Here is a 22,413-nt window from a genome sequence, read left to right on the forward strand (position 1 = left end):
TTCCACCCTTCTGTCAGGCAGCATGTGGCACAACGTAGCCTCTTACCTTGGAAAAACTGCTGCTGACACAAAACTCCTGAGACCCAAAGTGCTGGCAGTCACCTGTCGTGGACTCCTCATCAGAAAGAGGTGCTCTTCTAGCATGGGAAACAAAAATCAGAGAGGGACAAGAGGCTCAGTCTTAGAGCCACCACTTCTTACACAAAAGACTCTGTGGCTGCCTGAGTTCTCACAAAACCTTCCTGTCTCACTTCCCATGGTGGCTTGAGGGAGACTGTAAGTAATGGGGTGGGGGCCAGGATGCAAAGTAGAATCTCCACACTCAACTTTGCAAGTTCCTACAAAGGAGTCTAAACTGACTAGGCTCCCCTCTTTGGGCTGCTTATCCTATTTTCTAGGGCTCTTGCCAGGAGTGTGGAGTATCTCTAGCACCTTCACCTTTTCCTTGGAGCTTACCAGTCAAGGTGACCATCCAGGATATACAGGACATTGTCCAAAGGGGAGAGGGATGTAAGTCACTGCAGGCCTCAAAAGGCATGCAAACTTTTTCTTTCAAATATGATCTTATTTCAAGACTATAAGAGAAGCTGGATGAAGATATCAAATGGGTAATCCTTTTCTAAAGCAAATCACCACCCCCATTGTGACTGTCCCTTCTTCTTTATATCTAAATCTGAATCATCACCTGTTCACCTGATGGACCTGACTAGAGCCAATACACGTTTATCAGCATGTGCAATGATACACTTTCAAGGTCACTAGATCACTGGGTGCTGAGAGGCACTTTAAGGACACTACTTCCTTTCCTCCAAGGGACATATTTCCCCACTTTCTAGGGTTCTGCCCAGCTCTAGCCAGTGCCTTCCACTTTTACCCTTCTTCTACCCTTGGCCTACTGCCAGCCCCTGCCAGCCCTCAACTCTCTGTTCAGACTCTTAGCACCAACATAATTCTTTCCCATCCAAATGGGAAGCTCTCAAGGCCACAGATCCCAAATTCAGATTGGCAGACTCCAGGGGGAAGTGCTCAAGGCCAGAGAGCTGGTCCTGAAGAAGGAAAACTCAACTGTACCCCCATCTGCTCCCAAAGCTTTCTCCAATTTTCAGGTAAGAGTCCTAGAAAATGGTACATCCTGATAGGGTCGGGGAAGGATCACACTGGAAAGGTAAAGTTGAAGAGAGGACAAACACCCAAAGTTTGGTATGTTAAGAATAGCAAGAACATACTAACCCTGCCCTAGGAGAGGACACCACTGGGGCAGAATCCTGGATGGTCATGGCCAAGAGGGTGGTCTGGGTCAAAGAATAAAAGCCCCAACATAAATATTGCAGTGGGTTTCCTGGATGGACAAAGCATAGGACTGCTCTGCATGTACCTGGGGAAATGAACCACATTTTGGTTCACACCTCTTCTTTGGAGCTTCACCGGAGCTCCAAGAAAGCCCCTGTAGAAGTCAGCCACCACCTTACCAGATACCCTAGCCACAGGGCAGTCAGGGTGCCTGGAGACAACCCCAACGAGAAGGGGGATTGTTCTCCTAATAAATCCTCCCACCACTGCAACAGGGGCTCCCAACTTGTACCTGGGACAAGAGAAGCAAAAAAGGCAAGGGGGAATCACTGCAGGCTTCTCCCCATCTTTTCAGGGCTTCAGAAAGGGCTAATCAAGGGGGAAAGGCTTGTCCCCTTTAAAAGTCAGCTAGGCTGGCAGAGGTAGGAGGGTCCCACTGCTGGAAATGACTGTTGGTAACAAACAGAAATGACTGTAAGGCAAGGGCTTTTGAGGCAGTCAGGGGAGTCTTGAGGAAGGGGAGGAAGGGAGGGCCTGAGGGAAAGGGAAAACATATTTTCATGGCAACTCCTGAGAGACCAGAAAAGCAAGACCTATAACCAGCCTTGGGCCAGGGGGAAGCATGTTCCAACTAGACTTGCCAGGGATGACTTGGGGGGAGGATGGTGGTGGTGGTGAGGGGAAACTAGCAGCAGCCCCCCTTCACCAATCTCACATGGGAAGGCACCATTTATTTACATTCTTTCCCCTCCTGGCCATACAAAAGGGAGCAGGCTACATGTTCATTCCCCTCTTGCTGGGTTCCCACCCCGCCTGAAATCATACTTGAAAGCAGAAACCCTGCTCTCATTAGCAAGCAGCCACCAGAGAACTGAAAAACCAGGACTAAAAAGCCGGATAATCAGGACTAGAAGCTGAGAAACTAGCAACGGCAGCAGGAGCAGCAGTCCAGCTACTCCAGACATCCCCACCCCTGAGTGCTGGCCCCCAAGGCTCTGGGAAAATGTTGTGTGGCCACAGTTCTAATCCTCTTGAGGAGAAGGGAGTGCAGAGATGAGCAAACATTTGAATAGTTCCACTGAGAGAAGAACCTGGGACAGGAATGGTTTGTAGGGGAGGGGGGCCCTGGGATGAGCTGGGTTAACTGGGCCAGGTTAAGAGGATGCAGGCGAGTGGGAAGCAAGGGTCAAAGCAGCCTTTAGTCAGGACTGACAATCAATCCTGCTGTTTCTTCCCACCAGAGATGCTGGGCCGGTATGCTCAAAGCTTTGTTGAACTTAAACCAGAAATGGCCATGACCTTTCAGGGCCATTTTCCTAATTATTAGGGTATAGCACCACTATTAAACCAAATCTTTAACAATTTCTGTTGGGCCTGAACTACTCATAAGAAAAATGTACAACCCAGCAAGCACGTGGCTCATTACCACCCAGCCCCTGCAAACTTTCCCTGCCTCCAGTTCCACCACCCCTCGAAGACCACCTTCATTCCATCCAGGGCCTTCTACAAACACAGCACCCTCTCATACTGTCCCAGGGAAATATCAGCCCTCACCTCCAACTCCTACTCATCCCTCTAGCCTGGGTTCAGATGGTACTGCCTTTCCTTATTCCCCAGGAAGTTTGTCACTCTTGCATCTAGACTCCCTTAGGATCTCTACGTCCCACTCTATAGCACTTGCCATCGACATACCATGACTATTGGTTTGCTCTCATTGTGTTTAATAGATGTTTGAATGAAGGAACAAACTAATGTTAGAAAGAAAGAAAGCGAACAGATTTAGGTGGATGTTTGACTAGAGTTGGCCACACAGGGGGCTAGTAGAAAACCCATGCCCCTATTCTGAGGTTCTCAACTGCAGCTAGTGAAGCCACATAGGCTTCTACAACATGACTTTGAGAGTGAACTCTGAGGTGTGGTTTTATACCCCAAATTTCTAAGTTCTACTCATTGGCAAGGGTGGAGAAAGATGGTTTTTAAATAAGGTGAGAACACATTTTGGAAATCAGGTGTAGCACAGTCTAGATTGGTGAGAAAGCGACAATAAAGGGTGGATGAGATCAAAAGTGACAATATTTAAAAGGTCATATTAACCAGATGGCATATTTGGTAATGCAGCATCCCAAGGAAGGTCCATAAGAAGAGATAATCAAATTTTTAGTCCACTTTCTGCTCGTTTCTTGGTGGGGATATAGAGTGGACAGTGGATCAAGTTTCACTGTCTACTATCCTTTAGTGGCACTGGGGATAGAAACCAGGAATGCTCTGACATTGAATTATATCCCCAGCCCCCCTTTTTAAATTTTGTTTTGAAAAGGGGTCTAAGTTTCCCAGGCTGGCCTTAAACTTGGTGTTCCTCCTGCCTCAGCTGCCAGAATCACTACGATTGCAGGCATGCACCCCCACACCTGGCTCTACTGGTTCTTTGAAGGCTCCGGTCCACATCTCTACATCAAACTCACAACTACTTTAACAAGATCAACATAACCTGCCAGTGACTACTCACAGAAATAAACACCACCACCCTGTCTTGCCACAGATCATCTCCAGATTATCTAATAACATACCTCATATGCAAAGAAAAATACCTTTCTTCTGCTGCGTCCCAGGATAATTCTGTCTTATTTTCCTTGGTCTTGACTTTTGGATTGTAATTTAAGTTCCTTTTAAGTCCATCTCTAACTTATTCCTTGTATGGAGAACATTAAGCTATCAGGCACTGATGACTTTAGAAAATTAAAAAAAATGTTCTATTCTCCTACCTTTAACCTCAGAAAAGTTCACGCTTTTCCAGTTAGTAACAGAAGAAAAAAGCAGATAAAAACACAGCGATGGTGGTGTAGCTCAGTTGGTAGAGTGCATGCTTAGCATTCCAAGGCCCTGGGTTCCATCCCCAGCACCACAAAAAAAAAAAAAAAAAAAAAAAAAGATAAAAACAAAGACACTAATTTTTTTTTCTTTTTGGTATCAGGGATTAAACACAGGGTGCTTAACCACTGAGCCACATCCTCAGCCCTAGATATATTTTATTGAGAGACAGGGTCTCACTGAATTGCTTAGGGCCCCACTAAGTTGCTGAGGCTATCTTAGAATTCGCAATCCTCCTGCCTCAGCCTCCTGAGCCACTGGAATTACAGGTGAGTTCTCCTGTTCTCAGAAACATTCTTTTTCCCCTCAAAATTACCGATATTCCCAGGATGGTCTTGAACACCAATACTTCTTAGATTCACCCAACGAATGCCAGATCTTGCATCCCAGGAAAAGTCTGTGTTCTAGGTAATTTCTCTGGTGGGTTTGAATTTAAATCATCAATGGATTGAAAATGGTAGCAAAACATCACCAACTCTGGAGGAGCCAAGCCTTCTCAAAAAATGGGAGAGGCACTGCACCTACCACAGATAGCTCTTTGCCAAGGGTTAAGAAAGTCAATATAAAATCTACAGGTCATTTTGGGTGCCCTTGGTATGGAGCATGATCAGGACATGCCAATCCTGGTCAACCAAATAGTGTCTGATGAGTAGAAAACTGAAAATATACAGGATCACTAACGTTCAACTTTGTGTTAAAACTGTTCAGCATTCTCACTGGGCATGGTGGAACATGCCTATAATACCAGCAACTCTGGAACCTGAGGCAGGAGGATTGCAAGTTCAAGCAACTTAGGGAGGCCCTAAGCAACTTAGTGAGACCCTGCCTCAAAATGAAACATAAAAAATACTCAGTGGTTAAATGCCCCTAGGTTCAATCCCTGGTACCAAAAAACCCGAAAACAAAATCCTGCTTGGTAGTCTCATCTCCCTTTGATATTTCATAGGGAACTTACTGCAAATCTTCGTTAGCCTCATGAGGCAGGAAAGCACTGACCACAAGAACACCCGCTATCAGTTCCTAGTACAAAACCACTCAATGAAACCACCTTTCATCCAGTCCTAGGTCAAGGACTGAAAATACCTTATACTTATCCTTGAGCACTAAACTTTGACATAGGAAATAAAAACTGCAATTACCTGGGCTTCCCCTTACTTCTACAATTGACAGTTCTTAATGAGTAAACAAATAGTAGCTGGCAAAAGTCATCTGCTGGCCTCCTCACCTTTATGTGAACAGGACAGCTTGGCAGAGCAGGTCACTCTCACAGCCCCAACCCCAACCCATCTTAGTAAAATTAGAAATAAGCAAGAGTCTCCTCCCCAGACCCTACAACATGCAGCTACCTCTCTGTGACCAGGTACTGTTCACTGGAAGCTGGCAGCAGCCACCTTGGAAGTCTCCTCACCTCTCCTCGTTGATGCCACACATGCGAATCCGGTCAGAACTAGTCCAGTTGTGCACGCCGCTATAGAGCGGTGCTGTAGAGATCATGACAGCCACTCACCACCAGATAGGACCTGCTGTGGCCACTCCCCCTGGGGAAAAAGAATCCCAAAAAGTCAAACTCAGAACAAGAGCAGCTGCTTTACTTACCTTTTACACAGAAACGTTTAAGTAATTATAGCATCAAAACTTTAAAGCAGTCTTTCGCAAGCCAGCCTGATATGGAAAATGAAGGTCCAGATAGACAAGAGCAAACCAGCTTTCCAGGAATCCATGTTTCAGGATGGAGATGAGGACACTTTTAATCACCTAGAGTGATTTTTAAATTATCTTCAAAGACATACCTGCTTGAGTGTTCGAAGAAATTCAATCTATTGCAGACAAATGAGATGACAGTATATTTTCTGCAAATATTTAGCCTAAGCAACTACAATTATAGGGTCATACCTATATATGAGCAGCGAGCATATTGAAAGATGACTGGGGTCCAGGCTCAGTGGTGCACGCCTATAATCCCAGCAGCTGGGGAGGCTGAAACAGGAGGTTCACAAGTTCAAAGCCAGTCTCAGCAACTTAGCAAGGCACTTAGCAACTCAGCAAGACCCTGTGTCCAATAAACTATTTTAAAAAGGGCTGGGCGTGTGCTCAGTGGTCGAGCACCCCTGGGTTCAACCTCTAGTACCATGACTGAGGGTCTTTCTTATCTTCTTTTTAAACCATGGATACTAAAGGATTTGAGGGATGCAGCCAATTTAAGGTTTCCAAAGAAACTACATGCTTTCTTTCTAAGCCCTTTTGAAAGTATTCTCTTCTGCCTCCAAGTTGAGCATGATACATTTATCTAATGTGGCAGAAGGCTCCCTCCAAATCAGGTGTAATACTTCTTGTACTCTGACCATGAACAAGCAAACAAACACACCAACAAAGTTCCATCAAAAACCCCGTTTCTCTCCTTGGCCCTTCCTATTAGTCTGCCATCCCATGACCTACCACTCCTTTCACCAGCCAGTGCCCAGCTCTTGATGTTGACAATCATGGCACAGTCAATTCACCTTCCAGAAAAAAAAGACGTATCAAGAAACAGAGCTCTATCCAATAAGCTTGTCTTGAAACCCTTCAACTTATTAGCTAAAACTCTTATTCACCAAAGTTCAACTGAACATAAACTTACAGTGATCAGAATTCTCTGCTGTTTTCCACTTTCCAAAGAAGCAAATTATAGTAAAGGGCAGTCACGTCAGGGATTTGCTCCATTTATACTTTTTTGATAATTCACTTATTCACTCAACAAATAGCTACTGAGCTCCATGTGCCAGCACTGACATAGGTACTGGGGACTGAACAAATAACAGACAAAAATCCCTTCCTGCAGAGTGCTTATTTTGTTTTGTTTTGTTTTGCTGATAGTGGGGATTTAACCCATGGGCCTTTATCACTGAGCTACAAGGGTAGCAAGACTTGGTCTTTCTAAGTTACCTGTGTGGCCTAGAACTTACAATCCTCCTGCCCCAAGCCTCCCAAGTCACTACAATTACAAGTGTATGCCACTGGGCCTGGCTTGGGGTGCTTACATTCTAGAGGGACTAGATGGACAATAAGCATGTTATATCATTCTGTCATAGCATGTTAGAAAGTCTACAACACAGGCTCAAGGGCATGGGGACAGTGTAGGATGTGTATGAGCAAATGGGGATTTGAAATAGGGTGATCAGGGTAGGCCTTGCTGAGGAAATATTTCAACAACCTGAAGGGGGTAAAGAAACAAGCAATGTATATATTTGGGGTAAGAGCATCCCACTGAGGGGAAAGAATGTCCTAAGGCAGGAGGCTGCCTGCTAAAGTCAAGGAAGAACTAAGGAGATCAGTGTGGCTGGACCTGAGGGAGGGAGATGGGAAGGGAGGATGGGAGAGATGTATCCACTAACTCCCCTCCTGGGCCTCCTCCTACCCCCATGTCTGTACCAACCTTGGGACCCTGCTGCCCTTGCCCCTTTTCTTTATACTTTTCCCTCCCCTGGCTTTCCTGACCCTGTTCCTGCTGGCTTCTCTAGGGTCCTTCTTTCCTGCTACTCCCCTGCCAAACCTGGGAATTCACTGAGGTCTAGTCCTCACCTTGCTCTCTGTCTCTCCTCACCTTTACTACCATTTCTTCACCTCCCTGCTTTCGAAGGCTCATCTCCTCTCTTCCTACCTCCTCCTCTGTCTTCCTTCTCCCTTCCCTCTCAATCTCTCCTCCCTATTTCACTCTAATTCCTCCTCTTCCTCTTCCCTCTATTAATCTTCCTACTGTCTCTCTCCCCCCTTTTCTCTTCTCCTCCAATTTTCTCTCCCTTTCTACCTCTCTTCCCAGCCTTTCCCAGTTTTTTCTCCCCCTTCCCAGTTCCCTCAGGCTCTCCTTTAGTCTTTCCTCCTCCTTCCCTTTCTCCCTCTCTGGCTGTCCCCCATCCACTCTGTCTCCATATCTCTGCCTTCAGTCTCCCTGTCTTATCTGTCTCCACCCCCTTCCTCCCATTTATCTTTTTCTGGCTCTTCCCCAACACCTCTCTCCCTGCATGTGTATGTCAACCTTGCCCCTTCTCTCAGGTATAAGCTCCCAGTTTCAAGCCACTCTTGGGTGTGCTGATGACTCCCACATCTCTATCTCTAGTCCTGACCTCTCTCCTTAAGCCCAAAGCAGAATTCCCAGCTGCCAAGCTCACCGTTAATTGGATGTCCACCGAGCCTCTAACACAATAGGTCTCAGACCAGACTATTCCCATAAACATAAACATAAACATAAACAGACTGTTCCCATAAACTTGCCCCCCACCCCCCATGCCCAGTGTGCATCACATTTCCTATCTTAGTTAATAGCACTGTTCCCAAGCCTGGAAATTTCTTCAACTCCCTCTTTCTACCGCCCAGATCCAATCAGGAGTCAAGCCTGGATAATACCATCTCTCTCCTCTCTTCTACCCCTCTTGCCAGTACCCTGGTGAAAGTTCTCATCATCTCTCCCCAGGAATACTACACTAGCCTCTTAACTGCTCCCTTGGCCTCCCATCTCTTGATTCTACAATCAATTCATCTTCTAAAGCACCAGTTCGATCAGGCTTCCCCCTCCCTCATCAAAAGCCATCAGAATCAAGCCTGCATTCTTTGCACAGCCTTTGGGGCCCTCAGGATCTGATCTCAAGCCTCCTCTCTAGTCTCTCTTCTGCAACATCCTGCCATTTCCCTGCCACCCCCTTCCCTAAAATGACCATCCAATTTCAGGACTCTACTGCTTCCTTGCTCTGAAATGGCCTTTCCCTGTGTCCCCTCTTCCTCTGTCATCCCTCAAGGCCTAGCTTAAATGTCATTAAGAAGTCCCCCCAGCCCAGGCCCCTGATCAGTTAACTCCTTCCTCTCTGGTTCTTCTCAAACATTTAATTCCTACCTCTAGTCCAGCACCATTTTTCCTCTATAGTGTGATTAGTTGGGGTTATTGGCATGTCTGTCCCCGCCACCAGATGATCAGCTACTCAAGGTAAGAAATATCCTGCCTTGTCTTTGGTTCCTCTGAAATACCTTGTACATAGTAAGTGAACTCAGAAAATGCACGTTATTAGGGTTGAGGTTGTGGCTCAGTGGTAGAGCGCTCACCTAGCACATGTGAGGCACTGGGTTCAATCCTCAGAACCACATAAAAATAAACAAATAAAATAAAGATATTGTGTTCAACTACAACTAAAAAATATTTTTAAAATAAAATGCATGTTATGTGGAACTGAATTCTGGATGAGATTTGAGGTGATACACTGAGAAATAATAAGACACAAAATCAACTAGGAAAATAAAGCACCCACCATGCTGCTTACTATATATTTATTTATTTAAATATTTATTTTTTAGTTATAGGTGAACACAATATCTTATTTTATTTTTATGAGGTGCTGAGGATTGAACCCAGTGCCTCACGTATGCTAGGTAAGCACTCTACCTCAAAACCACAACCCCAGCCCCACTTGCTTACTATTAAAAAAAAAAAAGCTATTAGTTACCTATAGCACACCATTTTTGAAGCTGCCTGATTTCTGCCTCTGTTCATCATCTTTGAGCTATTTTGCACCTCTATAAATTGTAGGTAACTGATGGATATGCAAACTCTATCTTGTCCTATAGCATTTGGATTGACTTCCTTCTCCACTGTGGAAAAACAAGTTTTGCCTCTATTTGCAATTCCATTCCTTTACTCCAGATAAATTTGTGCTTTTTGACTTTTTCTTTGAACTGGCTATAACATCTGTCTGGTTCCCTTGTTGATTAATGATTAAAATAAAATCTTTAACACATTTTCATTTTTATATATGTACAAGAGTCATGACTTTCTACCTTTTTCTAAAAACTGTCTTTTAATGTTACTAAGACAGAGTTAGCAAAATTTTAGGAAAAAAAAAATAACAAGGACCCCATTACCTGAACATCCTGATTAATGAAGGTGTTATTATTTCTTATACTATCTTGGAATAGCCCCAGATTAAGAAACAACACCTCAGCTTGTTGGCTGATACACCAGGTACTTTTTCATCTTTTTTCTCTGTGAAGTATTAGAAATCTCAGGCAATAGATGGGCCACTATCAACATAAGATGAATTTCAAAAATAAGTCCAAGTTTTAGCTGCTACCTAAATATCTGTAGGCAGCAGATATGTCAGTAACCCAGAGTTTTCATTCTCAGGTATGTTTTTGTTCTGTTTAAAGAGGATTAGTAGTTTATAAGGTCTGGGACAGAATTCAGAGGAGGAATCCCAGCATTTGAAAACAGATCAATATACAAACTGTACCAGAGATAGAGTTTTTGGGCCAATAAAAAAGGAAAACCAAGTTAAAATGAAGCATGTCAACAATGCACATTTTATGACTACCTAGAGAGCAAAACTGATACTGAATGCCCCTCCATTTTCACAAGATCTTAAAGATGGAGCATCCTCTTAAATCTTTGCCTCCCAAATTTGTCATTATTTTGTCAGAGCAACATCCCTGCCCATCTAAAGCTCACTGTTACTAATCAACAGTAGATTTGGTTTGGGCGTGTAGCTCAGTGGTAGAGCACTTGCCTAGCATGTACAAGATCTTGGGTTCCATTCCCAGCACTGCAAAAACTAAAAACTACAGTAGCTTTTGCGGATGAGGGGAGGGGTAGAAAGACAGGCAACAGAACACTGAGCTAAGTGGTCTACATAAGAAGGCAAGATCCTTGTGGTCTAGCCAGAGAGAAAGCCAAGTAAATGTCTAGGGAACATGTTCCTATTGGCAAGAGAGGAGTCATGACGGTCAATGTAAACCAATGTTTCCCAAGCCAGAATCACTGAAGGGCTTATTTCAAATACCAATTTGTAGGTCTTGGCCCCAGACATTCTGATTCAGTAGACATAAGGTTTTGTTTTCCAGCATCATGTCCTATCAAGTTATTAACCACTTAACCATATACTACTCAGGGGAGGTGAACGAAATGGGAAAACCTTACAAATACACTACATGCCACATTTGGTAGGTTCTGCTGGTGTACTTTCACGCCAGCTTGCTTTCACTTGAAGCTCCCACACTCATGTGTGTGCATGTTTGTGTGCACAAGCTCATATGCTTGCTTGATTTGATGGGAATCATCACATCAAAGACAAAGTTTCTAAATGGAACTTGGAAGAAACTTGGTAATCCCAAATGACCCAGGAAGCACAAGCACAAATATATGAAATATCTCAAAGGATTTTACCTGATGTCACACCATGTAATTGTTAAGAAATGAAGAAATGAACAGCTGCACCGCCCAAGAATCAAATGATGGTCACTGCCTGGACCGCCATGAGCTATCCCCACTTTGCAGGGAGTAACTCAAAAGTCAGATCCAAAGGACAAAGGAGAGCACATGATTCCACCAACACAAAGCAATAAGCTTGGCCAGGCACTGTGGCACATGCCTGCAATCCCAGCATCTTCGGAGGCTGAGGCAGGAGGATTGCAAGTTCAAGGCCAGCCTCAGCAATTTAGCAAGACCCTAAGCAATTTAGTGAGACCCTGTCTCTAAACAAAATATAAAAAGGGCTGGGGATGTGGCTCAGTGGTTAAGTACCCCTGAGTTCAGTTCTGGTACCAAAAAAAAATAGCAATAAGCTTGACTGAAAAAATGTCAATAAAACTTTCAATTTGGGAGGCACATGCATATGGAAGCAAAAGGACTGACCGAGATCTAAGGAAATGATCAAGCAGGCAGCAGAAAGTAGATAGCCAGACATAATCGCTACACTATGAAACAGAGAACCAACAAGAGAATGGACTAATGGGAGAGCAATAACTTTAAAATGGTGAAAATAGCTGCTAAGCTGAGAGTGAGCAGATAGTAGAAGAGAAACCATAATGATAGAGAGATCTTTTTAAAAAATCCAAGAGAAAAAAAAAAACTGCTAGAAGGCAAGATCAGGTATGAAAGGCATAAAAGAGAAGCCCATGGCATACAACAAACAAAAGGGAAAAAATGAAATAGGGGAACCTGAAATATTTCACCATCATGGGCCAAACTGAAACACTGTGGGGAAGCACTAAAGACAGACATTTTAGAAAAGTTTAGAGAGAACATATTCTCAAAAGGGGAAGCACAACATCAAATTACAGCCCAAGTCTGGGTTGGGGGAGTTATTAATAGGGGGTGGGCAGCACTAAAAGCCAAAGATTTTACTGATGGGGTAGAATTACTTGTTTTGTTTTGAAATGAAGATGCCAAAACAAGCAAGATTTCACAATAACTACAAGCAAAACCATGGTCATCATTGTGCATACGAGGAAGAGAAGGACATTAAAGGAGGTAACAGCATCTATCTAACTATTGTTTTATATCAAGGTAGACTTTGCTTTAAAAGTTTTTAACCTTGCTGGATACAGTGCTGCATGCCTGTAACCCCAGTGATTCAGGAGGCTGAGGAAGGAGGATCACCAAGTTCAAGGTGAGCAGTGAGGCCCTAAGCAATTTAGCAAGACCCTGTCTCAAAATAAAAAGGGCTAGGGATGGATGTAACTCGGTGGATAAGCACCCCTGAGTTCAATCCCCAGTACCAACATACTTTAAAAATGAAAAAAAAATGAGTTTTTAATTTTGAAAATGACCGGACAGGGCATTTAACCAGTTAACAGGTGGCTCCAGAATAATGTAGCTCCCTTTGTGGCCAAATACCCCTTAATGCTGAACAAAGCTGGTAACGTATGGGACACAACCAGGCTCTCTTTACACAGCACAAATCTGCCTTTTTCTTCATGGTTGGACTCTACTCTCAAGACAGCAAATTAGAAACCCAAGATTAAGAGAGGCTCAGTTCTAACTAATCTGGTAGTACTCTCACAGGCTCCTTTTGGTTCATACTGCCTGGTGACCTGGAAGCAATTATGACTTTAAAAAAAATGAAAGAGTCAGAAAATATTCATCTTGAAGCCTGGCCCTGAATCTGTCCTCAAGAGGATAGGCGTGGCCAGTAGACAGTTTAAGAAGGAGGGTTGGGCTGGTGATGACTAATGAGTAAAGAAAACCAACTTTGGGACCTACTACTCCAATAGAAATGCAGAGCTCCCTGTAAAGCTGCCATAGACAGAGGCAAACTTCATAGAGACCAAGGACAGGCCACTTTGGGAAAAGTAGCATCTAAGACACCCTCAAGACCAACAGAGAGCTAGACACAGTGGTACAAGCCTATAATCCCAGCAATTCTAGAGGCTGAGACAGGAGGATTATAAATTCAAGGCCAGCCTCAGTACTTTAACTACCCTGCCTCAAAATTAAAACAAACAAACAAACTGCAGGGCTGGGAATATGGCTCAGTGGTAGAGCACTTGCCTGGCATATGTGAGGCACTGGGTTTGATTCTTAGCACCACATAAAAATGAACAAATGAAGTAGAGGCATGATGTCCATCTATAACTACAAAATTTTTTTTTTAATTTGCCAGGTGGGGTGGCGTACGTCTATAATCCCATGGCTCAGGAGTCTGAGAAGGAGGATCACAAGTTCAAAGCCAACTTCAGTAATTTAGTGAGGCCCTAAGCAACTTAGCAAGATCCTGTTTCAAAATAAAATGGGCTGGGGACATGGCTTGATGGTTAAGCACCTCTGGGTTCAATTCCTGGTGAAAAGAAAGGAAGGAAGAAAGGAAGAAAATAATTAATTAATTTGAAAAGAGTTGGGGATGTAGCTCAGTGGTAAAGTACTGTGGCTACATCCTCAGTGCCAAAACAAACAAACACACAAACAAGAAAATGACCACCAGATCCAAGAGACATTGAGATTTCAGAAATAAAACAAGAAAACAAAAAGGCCATGACTTTCACCCAGTCACTAGAAGGCTTTTAAGAGAAGTCAAAACTTTTCAAAATCATTGTTTTCTATGGGAAAGTTTACACAAAGTCAACAAGGAGAATGTACCAGGCTTTAGATATGGAACTCTTAGCACAGATCTCCCCCTCCTCGTTACTCTGCCTCCTTTTATATATATTCAAAAAGAGAATAACATTCCCATTTTCCCTACTTCATTACATGTCCCAACCCCTGCCCCCCAGTGATAAAGTTCTCCAACTTAAATCGTTTTCTAGTTTAATCACTTCCCATAGAAGAGTTCTCTGGTATTCTTATGTTCTCCTTGGGCTCCACCCATATCTATAACCCCTCCTCTTTCCCCACTACTAACCAATTATCATTCCCTCAAACTCAAGAGTCCCATATCATGCACCCATCACTTCCCTTCCCTTCATGAGAAAACAGGTTCCTCTACCACTGCACACAACTGCACACACACAAAATCCATTACAAATAATTTGTAAGGTAATTAATCTTTTAACTTTATTTTATTTATTTATTTTGGGTACTGGGGATTGAACCCAGGGGCACTTCATCACTGAGCTACATCCTGAGACCTCTGAGACAAGGTCTTGCTAAATTGCCAAGGCTGTCCCAAAATTTGCAATCCTCCTGCCTTAGCCTCTGGAGTCCTTGGGATTACAGGCATGCACCACCACACCTGGCTTCTGTACATCCAACCTCTGTCTGACTAAAGCCATTCTAGCACTTTATAGTTCCCCCAGGTTTTTTTTTCTACTTGCATGTTTCCACTGGTGTCTACACCAAAGATCAGACTTAAAAGGGACATTGCATCCTGTTCCCAAATACATTAATTCTTGTATTTACCATGAAGATTAAGTAGTTGCCTGCACACCATTCCTGCATGGACACCTTCATAGATTCCTTGGGTACCTCCATGTTTAAAAACTCTGCCTATAAACATTTATGAGACTGGATACAAAGGAATGTTAACTGTCTGTTAAACACATGAGAGCTTACTCATTCAAATTAATGTAGTTACCTCCAACATAGTCACCTCAAGAGGCTGGACATTTGTCTCAGTAACTGGGTGGCCAAGCCTCATAATCTCCCTGAGAGCTCCTGAGAACATTGCCAGCCAAACCCAACCACATCATTTCAATCTCCTCACTACTTAGACACTGAGTCCCATTCTTTCAGAAGTGATATGATATTTAGTAATATCCAAAACCCATTCAGAACTATCTAATCAAACAGCACCTTGAAAAGTGATACACTCCAGGACCATCAGCCTTAACTGATAGAAATCTCGGAGGGCGATTCCAGTCCCCACTTCTCAGTCACCTCAGATCATCTTGATATGTCTCTTTACCAGGGTATCTGCCAAATGGGTATAAAAGAGTCCCTACCTAAAACTGAGCTTGACATGAAAGCACTTAAATGAACCAGAGGTAATCTATTCCAATGATGAAGTAGGCCAAAGCAAAAGTTTTCATCTTTTACTTAACATTTTCTTTTTATTTATTTATTTATGCATTCCAATTCTTAATACACCATTATATCATAATTTATCATATCTCTGGTTATATATAAGATATGTTGACACCAAATTCACATCTTCATACATGTATTTTGTGTAATGATGAGTTACTTAACATTTTCATACCCCCAGATTGTTGTAGCTTGTCTACCCATTGCCATGATACTTTTTCCTATTATTCAAATAGTACTCACTTCCATTTCCTGCTGTTAAGAAAATGGTTCTACTCCATTTAAGGAAAATACCTCATCATAGCTTTATATCACACCAGGGCTCTAGCCACAAGATTTTATTCAACTTCTGGAGGTCACAGACATCTAGAAAACTTTAGTAAACATTGTGAAATCAATCAGCTCTTTTCAAAATGCAAAGACATCTCAACATGTCACCCTAAATAAGTAGGGTCATTTTTTTTTTTGAGCACTTCTAATTCCTGCTAGACCATATTAAGAGTTGGCTTTCTTCATTCTTGGTCTTCGGCAGGACTCTGTGAATATTTAGTGTGTTTTCACACTCCAGAGTTGCATCACTGCAATATGACACTTGAATCCCTTTTGTGATGCTTCTGTGTCCTGCCTACCATGGACTGTGACAGTGGCCCTCTAATGTCTCCATTTCAGTATACTGCATTCACCATATGGGATTCCTCCTCCCCCCAACTTTTATTTTATATTTTGGTACTGGGGATGGAACTCAGGGGTACTCAGGGGTACTTTACTGTTACATCCCAGACAAAGTCTCACTAAGTTGCTTAGGGCCTTGTGAAGTTGCTAAGGCTGGCCTGGAACTTGTGATCTCCTGCCTCAGCTTTCCAAGCCGCCAGGATTGCACCACCACACCTGGCTTTCTTTTTATTAATTTTTTACTTGTTCTTAGTTACACATGATAGTAGAATGTATTTTGACATTTTTTGTGTGTGTGTAATTTCTCATTCTCCTGGTTGTACATGATATAGAATTACATTGGTTATGTATTCATATATGCACATAGGACAGTGATGCCTAATTCATTTCTTTTTTTTTTTTTTAAAGTCTCCTGGACCTTGTACCTAAATTTTTGAAGAGACCATCATCAGGTTATTTTTTTCTGTTATCTCAACCCAGATCAAACTCAACTATGGATTCAACTAATTTATATATATTATTCATACAAAGGTATATCTATATCCCTTTCATTACACAATATTCACTGAAAAGATTTCAAACTCTCAGTATTGACTCAAGCTGCAACCAGTCCAAAGGTTTATTAGCCTGCCCCCAATAGTGTCTAGCATGATACAAGGCACACAACATGCATTCAACAAATAACTTGCTAAACTACTGGGAAAACCCAAATCCCTCTCTATTCCATATAAAAAGCACTGGGTCTATGAATTCATTTTACTTCCCTTGCTCTCATATAACTTTCTCATCTTTTCTTTATTTCCAAGATAATGACAGATACAGAAATAAAATAAAACTGGTCCAGACAAAATAATAAAATCAACTTCCAACTCTCTGAGTGTTCTTTAGCCACAGCTAATTTTTAAACCCAGCCGACTTATGGACTGCCTTCTGCCACCATCAGTAGATGTGTGCTCAGGGAACAACTCATTTAAATATTTGCCTAAACAGAATATTAATAGACAGGTAAATCTGCTGGGGGTAGCAGGATAGAGAATAATAATGCATTGCCAAAGTCCAACAGAAATTATTAATTTCAAGCAATCTACTACCTTCAGTTGACCTGTCATCAGTCTCTTCCTATACTGGCATAACTAACAGAAAGTTGACTGTTGGCACCAAAGTCCACTCCAACTACAGGAGTGGAGATTTACTTTACAGGCCACCATTTTTCTCTGTTCAGAGGTTTGGTTTGGGAAATCCAGAGCTATTTGGGGTATTATTTTCTTCCACTCAATCATTAATGAACATCCTTGTCATAGAGTCATACCAGGCCCAAGCTCTATCTACCAGCTTTTGTACAATTTCCAGATGTCAGGGACAGCTGGAAAGCCCAACCAGTCATAATTAGATACAGCAGCCCTTTTCAGAAAGCAACAGTTTTTTAAAATGTCACCCATGACCCAAAATGTCCCCCAAAGTTCTGACTGGATATACATTCTTCAGTTCCTGCCCTGAAATATTGAGCAGTGTTACAGCACAGCTGTTAAAGAGGCTGCCACTTCCACCTTAGAGGTAGATGCAATGATGAGTCAAGCTATTTGTTCCTACCAAATTGTAAATGCTAAATGTATACTAATCCAACAGGAATATGGAGAAAGAAGACAGAGAATCAAGGGGAGATACTCCGGAGCTACTGATGGCATTCATTCCACCACCATGTTTACTACAAAGAAACAAAAAAGCAATGTCAGTCAGGCCTGGTGTGTCCTAAGTTCAAAGCCAGCCTCAGCAAATTACTGAAATCCTAAGCAATTTAGCAATACCCCATATCAAAATAAAAAATATAAAAGGACTGGAGATGTGACTCAGTGGTTAAGTGCCCCTGGGTTCAATCTGTGCTATCAATCAATCAATCATTCAATCAATAGTAATGTCATAGGATGCAACTGAATAAGAAAAAATTAGATTATAGCTGGGCATGGTGGTGCACACCTGTAATCCCAGTGGCTCCAGAGGCTGAGGCAGGTGAGTCACAAGTTCAAAGCCAGCTTCAGCAACTTAGCAAGGCCCTGCACCTCAGTGAGACCATTTCAAAATTAAACATAAAAAGGGCTGGGGGTGCTGGGGTTGTGGCTCAGCGGTAGAGTGCTCACCTAGCACGTGTGAGGCTCTTGGTTCAATTCTCAGCATCACATATAAATAAATAAAATAAAGGTATTGTGTCCAACTACAACTAAAAAATAAATATTAAAAAAAGGGCTGGGGATGTGGCTCATTGGTTAAGTGTCCCTGGGTTCAATCTTTGGTACTTAAAAAAAATAAAATAAAAATTAGATCATACTATAATAATAGATCCCATTTCTTGGGCACCTACTATGGGCCTGGCAGCATATACACTCAACTCATATAACCCTCACCACCCTGTGAGATTGGTATTACTATCTCCATTGTGTAGATGAGAACACTGAGGCTCAAGGGAATTCAGTGACTTGCTTCCTGCCACATAGCTAGGAACTTGAAAAGCAAGGGCTCTAAATTATGGCTGTTATGTCTCCAAAGCCTTAGGTTAATTCAGATGCAGGCTAAAGTTCAAGAACCATCACTCCTGTACACAGTGGTGCATACCTGCGATTCCAGCAACTCAGGAGGCTAAGGCAGGAGAATCTCAAGTTCAAGGGTAGGCTCAGCAACTTAGCAAGACCTTGCCTCAAAAAATAAAAGGACTGGGGGTGTAGCTTAGTGGTAAAGCACCTCTGGGTTCAATCCCCAGAACCAAACAAAAAATAATGAAAAAAAGAAAAAGAGTGAAAACTACTACACTACACTAACCTAGGCACAATAGAACCAAGTTAAACTACGTAGACTCGCCCACTATAACATTATCTAATCATCTCATGGACTCAGGTATAGAGTACATCAACTGCCATAGAATCATAAGATACTGCACACTTCACAGAACTTAGAATAATGAAAATGTGCTTATTCTTGTCTCTGGACACCAGTGTTATAACAAAACTTGACTGTACCCTTAAATGGCACTAACATTATGATTTCTAGGCATACCTTAGTAATGAGGTAACCAAAATTTGTTTCTTAACAGACTGTCCATAAGGAAGCCCAAAACACAAAGCTCTGCCTGCTTATTACTCTCAATTCTTCATGGACCCTTAGCTTAAGACCTTCTTAAAATCCAAACAAAGACACATCCTGCCTCACATACTCTGATGGGTAAATCTGAAAATTACCACATTTTACGAATAATAAGTCACCTCTCTTCAAATTCATCACAATTCATTAACCAGGAAAAATATGACCTTGACATGCAGCCTGCAGTTACTTTAAAAAAAATGATCCAATTTTAGTTGCATTCAGTGGCACAGGCCTGTAATCCAAGCAACTCAGAAGGCAGACGCAGAAGGATAGCAAGTTCAAGGCCAGCCCCAGCAACTTAGCAAGATCCTATCTCAAAATAAAATATAAAAAGGGCTAGGATGTAACTCAGTAGTAAAGAAACCCCTGGGTTCAATCTCCAGTACTACAAAAGAAAATCCATTTTAAAATGTTTTATGTTTTTATGAAGACTAGATTCTGCTTAAAAAACAAACAAACGTGGGAACTACAACAGCTTATTTGAATTATGACAGAAACAAAGTTAAATTTTCCTCTTGACCAGAATGTAACTTAAGTTCACCAAAAGAGTTTTCATAATAAAAGATTGTTTTTAAGTTATAAATGGTGGGAAATCCTATGATCTAGAAAGAGAACAGTTTCTATCTACATCATTTTAAGGACAACCATTCAAAAACTGGCATTAATAAAACCTAGTTTGTGAGATCACATAAAAATACTGTCCTAGAATCCTAGTGACAGAAAGGTAGATTCCTTATTTCCTCCCTCTTTAGCTGTCCTGACACTAAACATTACAGCAAGCATGGACTCACACCAATTTTGAACTTTAGTATTAAGAAATTTCCTTTCTTGCTGGGTGTGGTGGTGCACACCTATAATCTCAGTGGCTTGGGAGGCTAAAGCAGAAGGACCACAAGTTCAAAGCCAACTTCAGCAACTTTGTGAGGCCCTTAGCATCTTAGCAAGACCTGTCTCAAAAATTATTAAAAAAAAATGTAGAAGGCTGGGGATGTTGTTAAGTGTCCCTGTGTTCAAACCCTAGTACCAAAAAAAAAAAATCCTTTCTTGCCTGGCACAGTGGTGCACACCTGTAATCCCAGTGTCTTGGGAGGAGAAAGCTTTCTTCTTGAAAACTTGAAGGTCTAGGTTCTTCCCTCCCCTGTAATGTAATCATCATTGACTTTTCCCCTTTCCTGCCTATTTTATCTCAAAATTTTCACTTTCCTTAGCACTCTCTCTATTCCCCTCTAGTGTTCACTTTCCCACCTGAACTCAACCATGAATTCCTTTCTCAGAATCTTAGGATGCCTAGCCCTAGAAAAGCAGCTCTCTACTCCCTATGGCCATTCTACTGCATACCAAACTTAGTTCAGTCTAGAATCAATGAACCACTGGCAAATGTCTTCTAGTCCAGCTTGATTAAGCCTTTCCTCTGTGCCTCTACTTCATTCCCCTATTTTGGCCCAAGGTTCTCATGCCCCTGTTCTTTATTCTGTTTCACTCTAGAATTTCCATCACTTACCTCCTCATATCTAGGATCCCTCCCACTTGCAGTCTGGAAAAATTGGTATATTCCCACTTTTTCTCTTCCTTTCAAGGCCATTCTATTTAGGATAGTGAATCCCTTCCCCCATTCAGTAGCCTTTCTTTAGTCCAGATTTCCTAATGAACGCTTAGACTTACAAGCCCTGGATCCCAGCTCCTCTCCTTTCGAGGCCTTCCCAGAGAAGTGGCTACCAAAGGTAAGTTTTCACATTCTCCAACACCAGCTCCAAATGACATCTGAGTCTTTCACACTTTATTCCTCTTTTTTTCTTACACTGAACATTTTTTCACTTGTATACTCTAAGTTCTCTGTTTCCTTATGGGTAATTATATTTATATTTCCTCCTATATGCCAGTTTCTCCCCAACCTTACTTCTGTCCAAGATCTTCCTCCTCTCTTGCCCCAAACTTTGGGATTTCAGCATGAAAGTACAAAGAGCCGAGACATTCTTTGAACTTTTTTTTTTGGGGGGGGGGTACTGGGAATGGAACCCAGAGGTGCTTTCTACTGAACATTCCCAGCCCTTTTTTATTTACTTTTATTTGTTTATTTAGGTACTGGGGATTTAACCCACATCCCCAGTCCCTTTTATTTTGAGACAGAGTTTGGCTAAATTGCCGAGGTTCACCTCTAACTTGTGATCCTCCTGCCTCAGCCTTCTGAGTCATTGAGATCACAGATGGGTACCACTGTGCCCAGCTTCTTCAAACTATTTTTTGGAAAACATTATCCTAAAGGTTTCAAGGTGTTACCTTTTCCTTAGTTGCTACTCACACAGGTATAGTGATGGTCACCTTTGTTCCCCCTTTGCTGGACAACCAACTCTCTTCCTGACTTCTCTTTTTGCCTTCCTTCTGATGGTCCTTTTCTCACATCATTCTGATTCTCCCAAAGAAGCCCCTCCCTAAAACTCATAATCCAGACTCATCACACCAGAAGATCTTCCCCACCTGTACTAAATATTTTTTTTCCTATTTAATGAACTACATCATGAATAAGGTAGAGACACCCCCCCCTTCCTCAGGATTCCCTGTACATTCCAAGAACATTGAACATCTAGGCCACTAAAAAAGGGATTCTCCCTCTCCCTACATTTTCCTGGCAAATCCAAACAGCAAGATCCACATGAGTGCCCTTGGTATAGCCACCATTTCTTCTGGAATTCCTTTCCACTCTGCCCAACCCAGATGCCAACAGCCAAGCTCGCCAGGGCCTTAGCTTTCCTCTACCCTATCCTAACAATTAGCCACCCCTTCCCTATTGCTCTAAAGAACTAGTCCTTAACCCAAATATCAGCATCCCTGCCCCTTTCTCCACCAATGATAAATCCAGTCTTCATGTTTTCAGGGTCAGAATAAAAAGAAACCTGCCTACTTCTTGCTGCAAAACTGATAGCAGGGGCAGTCCTTCTATAGTCAATTTTAGTAACGCTCTGTGCCTCAAGGCCTGTGACTCTTGTCCCCCATAGCCAGCCCAAGGGCAATTACCTCAGTTATCCTATCAAAAGATATCTGACTACCAATATCCCCATGACACAAGATAGCCATGTCCCTCTGATTCACCAAGCCCCGTTCCTCACAGTTCCCCCAGTGTTTCCTACTAATTTTGCTTCTCCCCTCAAAACTTTACAGGTTCCTCCTCAACCTTCCACTTCTATTTGGAGCCTCTGAGT

The 22,413-nt window shown here is 42.4% G+C and overlaps 1 protein-coding gene across 8 annotated transcripts in view; it reads right to left on the reverse strand.

Annotated features, from left to right (window-relative positions):
• Positions 1-22,413, reverse strand: part of Bcorl1 (BCL6 corepressor like 1) — a 68,287-nt gene that overhangs the window by 40,673 nt on the left and 5,201 nt on the right. For 4 of the 8 annotated variants that reach the window (XM_046468368.1, XM_046468364.2, XM_058571438.1 and 1 more), the window contains 3 exons: positions 6,052-6,135; positions 5,567-5,696; positions 47-137 (listed from right to left, as the gene is read on the reverse strand). In XM_046468368.1, the coding sequence (XP_046324324.1) occupies positions 47-137; positions 5,567-5,652 (177 nt within the window). In that variant the 5' untranslated portion in view covers positions 5,653-5,696; positions 6,052-6,135. The remainder of the gene's footprint in view (positions 1-46; positions 138-5,566; positions 5,697-6,051; positions 6,136-22,413) is intronic. The other 4 variants (XM_046468410.2, XM_046468396.1, XM_046468386.2 and 1 more) reach the window with 1 other exon arrangement.

This window comes from Marmota monax, unplaced genomic scaffold (assembly GCF_021218885.2).
Source record: "Marmota monax isolate L192 unplaced genomic scaffold, Marmota_monax_Labrador192_F-V1.1 WCK01_AAM20220418_F8-fsc00054, whole genome shotgun sequence".
Taxonomy (NCBI): Eukaryota; Metazoa; Chordata; class Mammalia; order Rodentia; family Sciuridae; genus Marmota; species Marmota monax.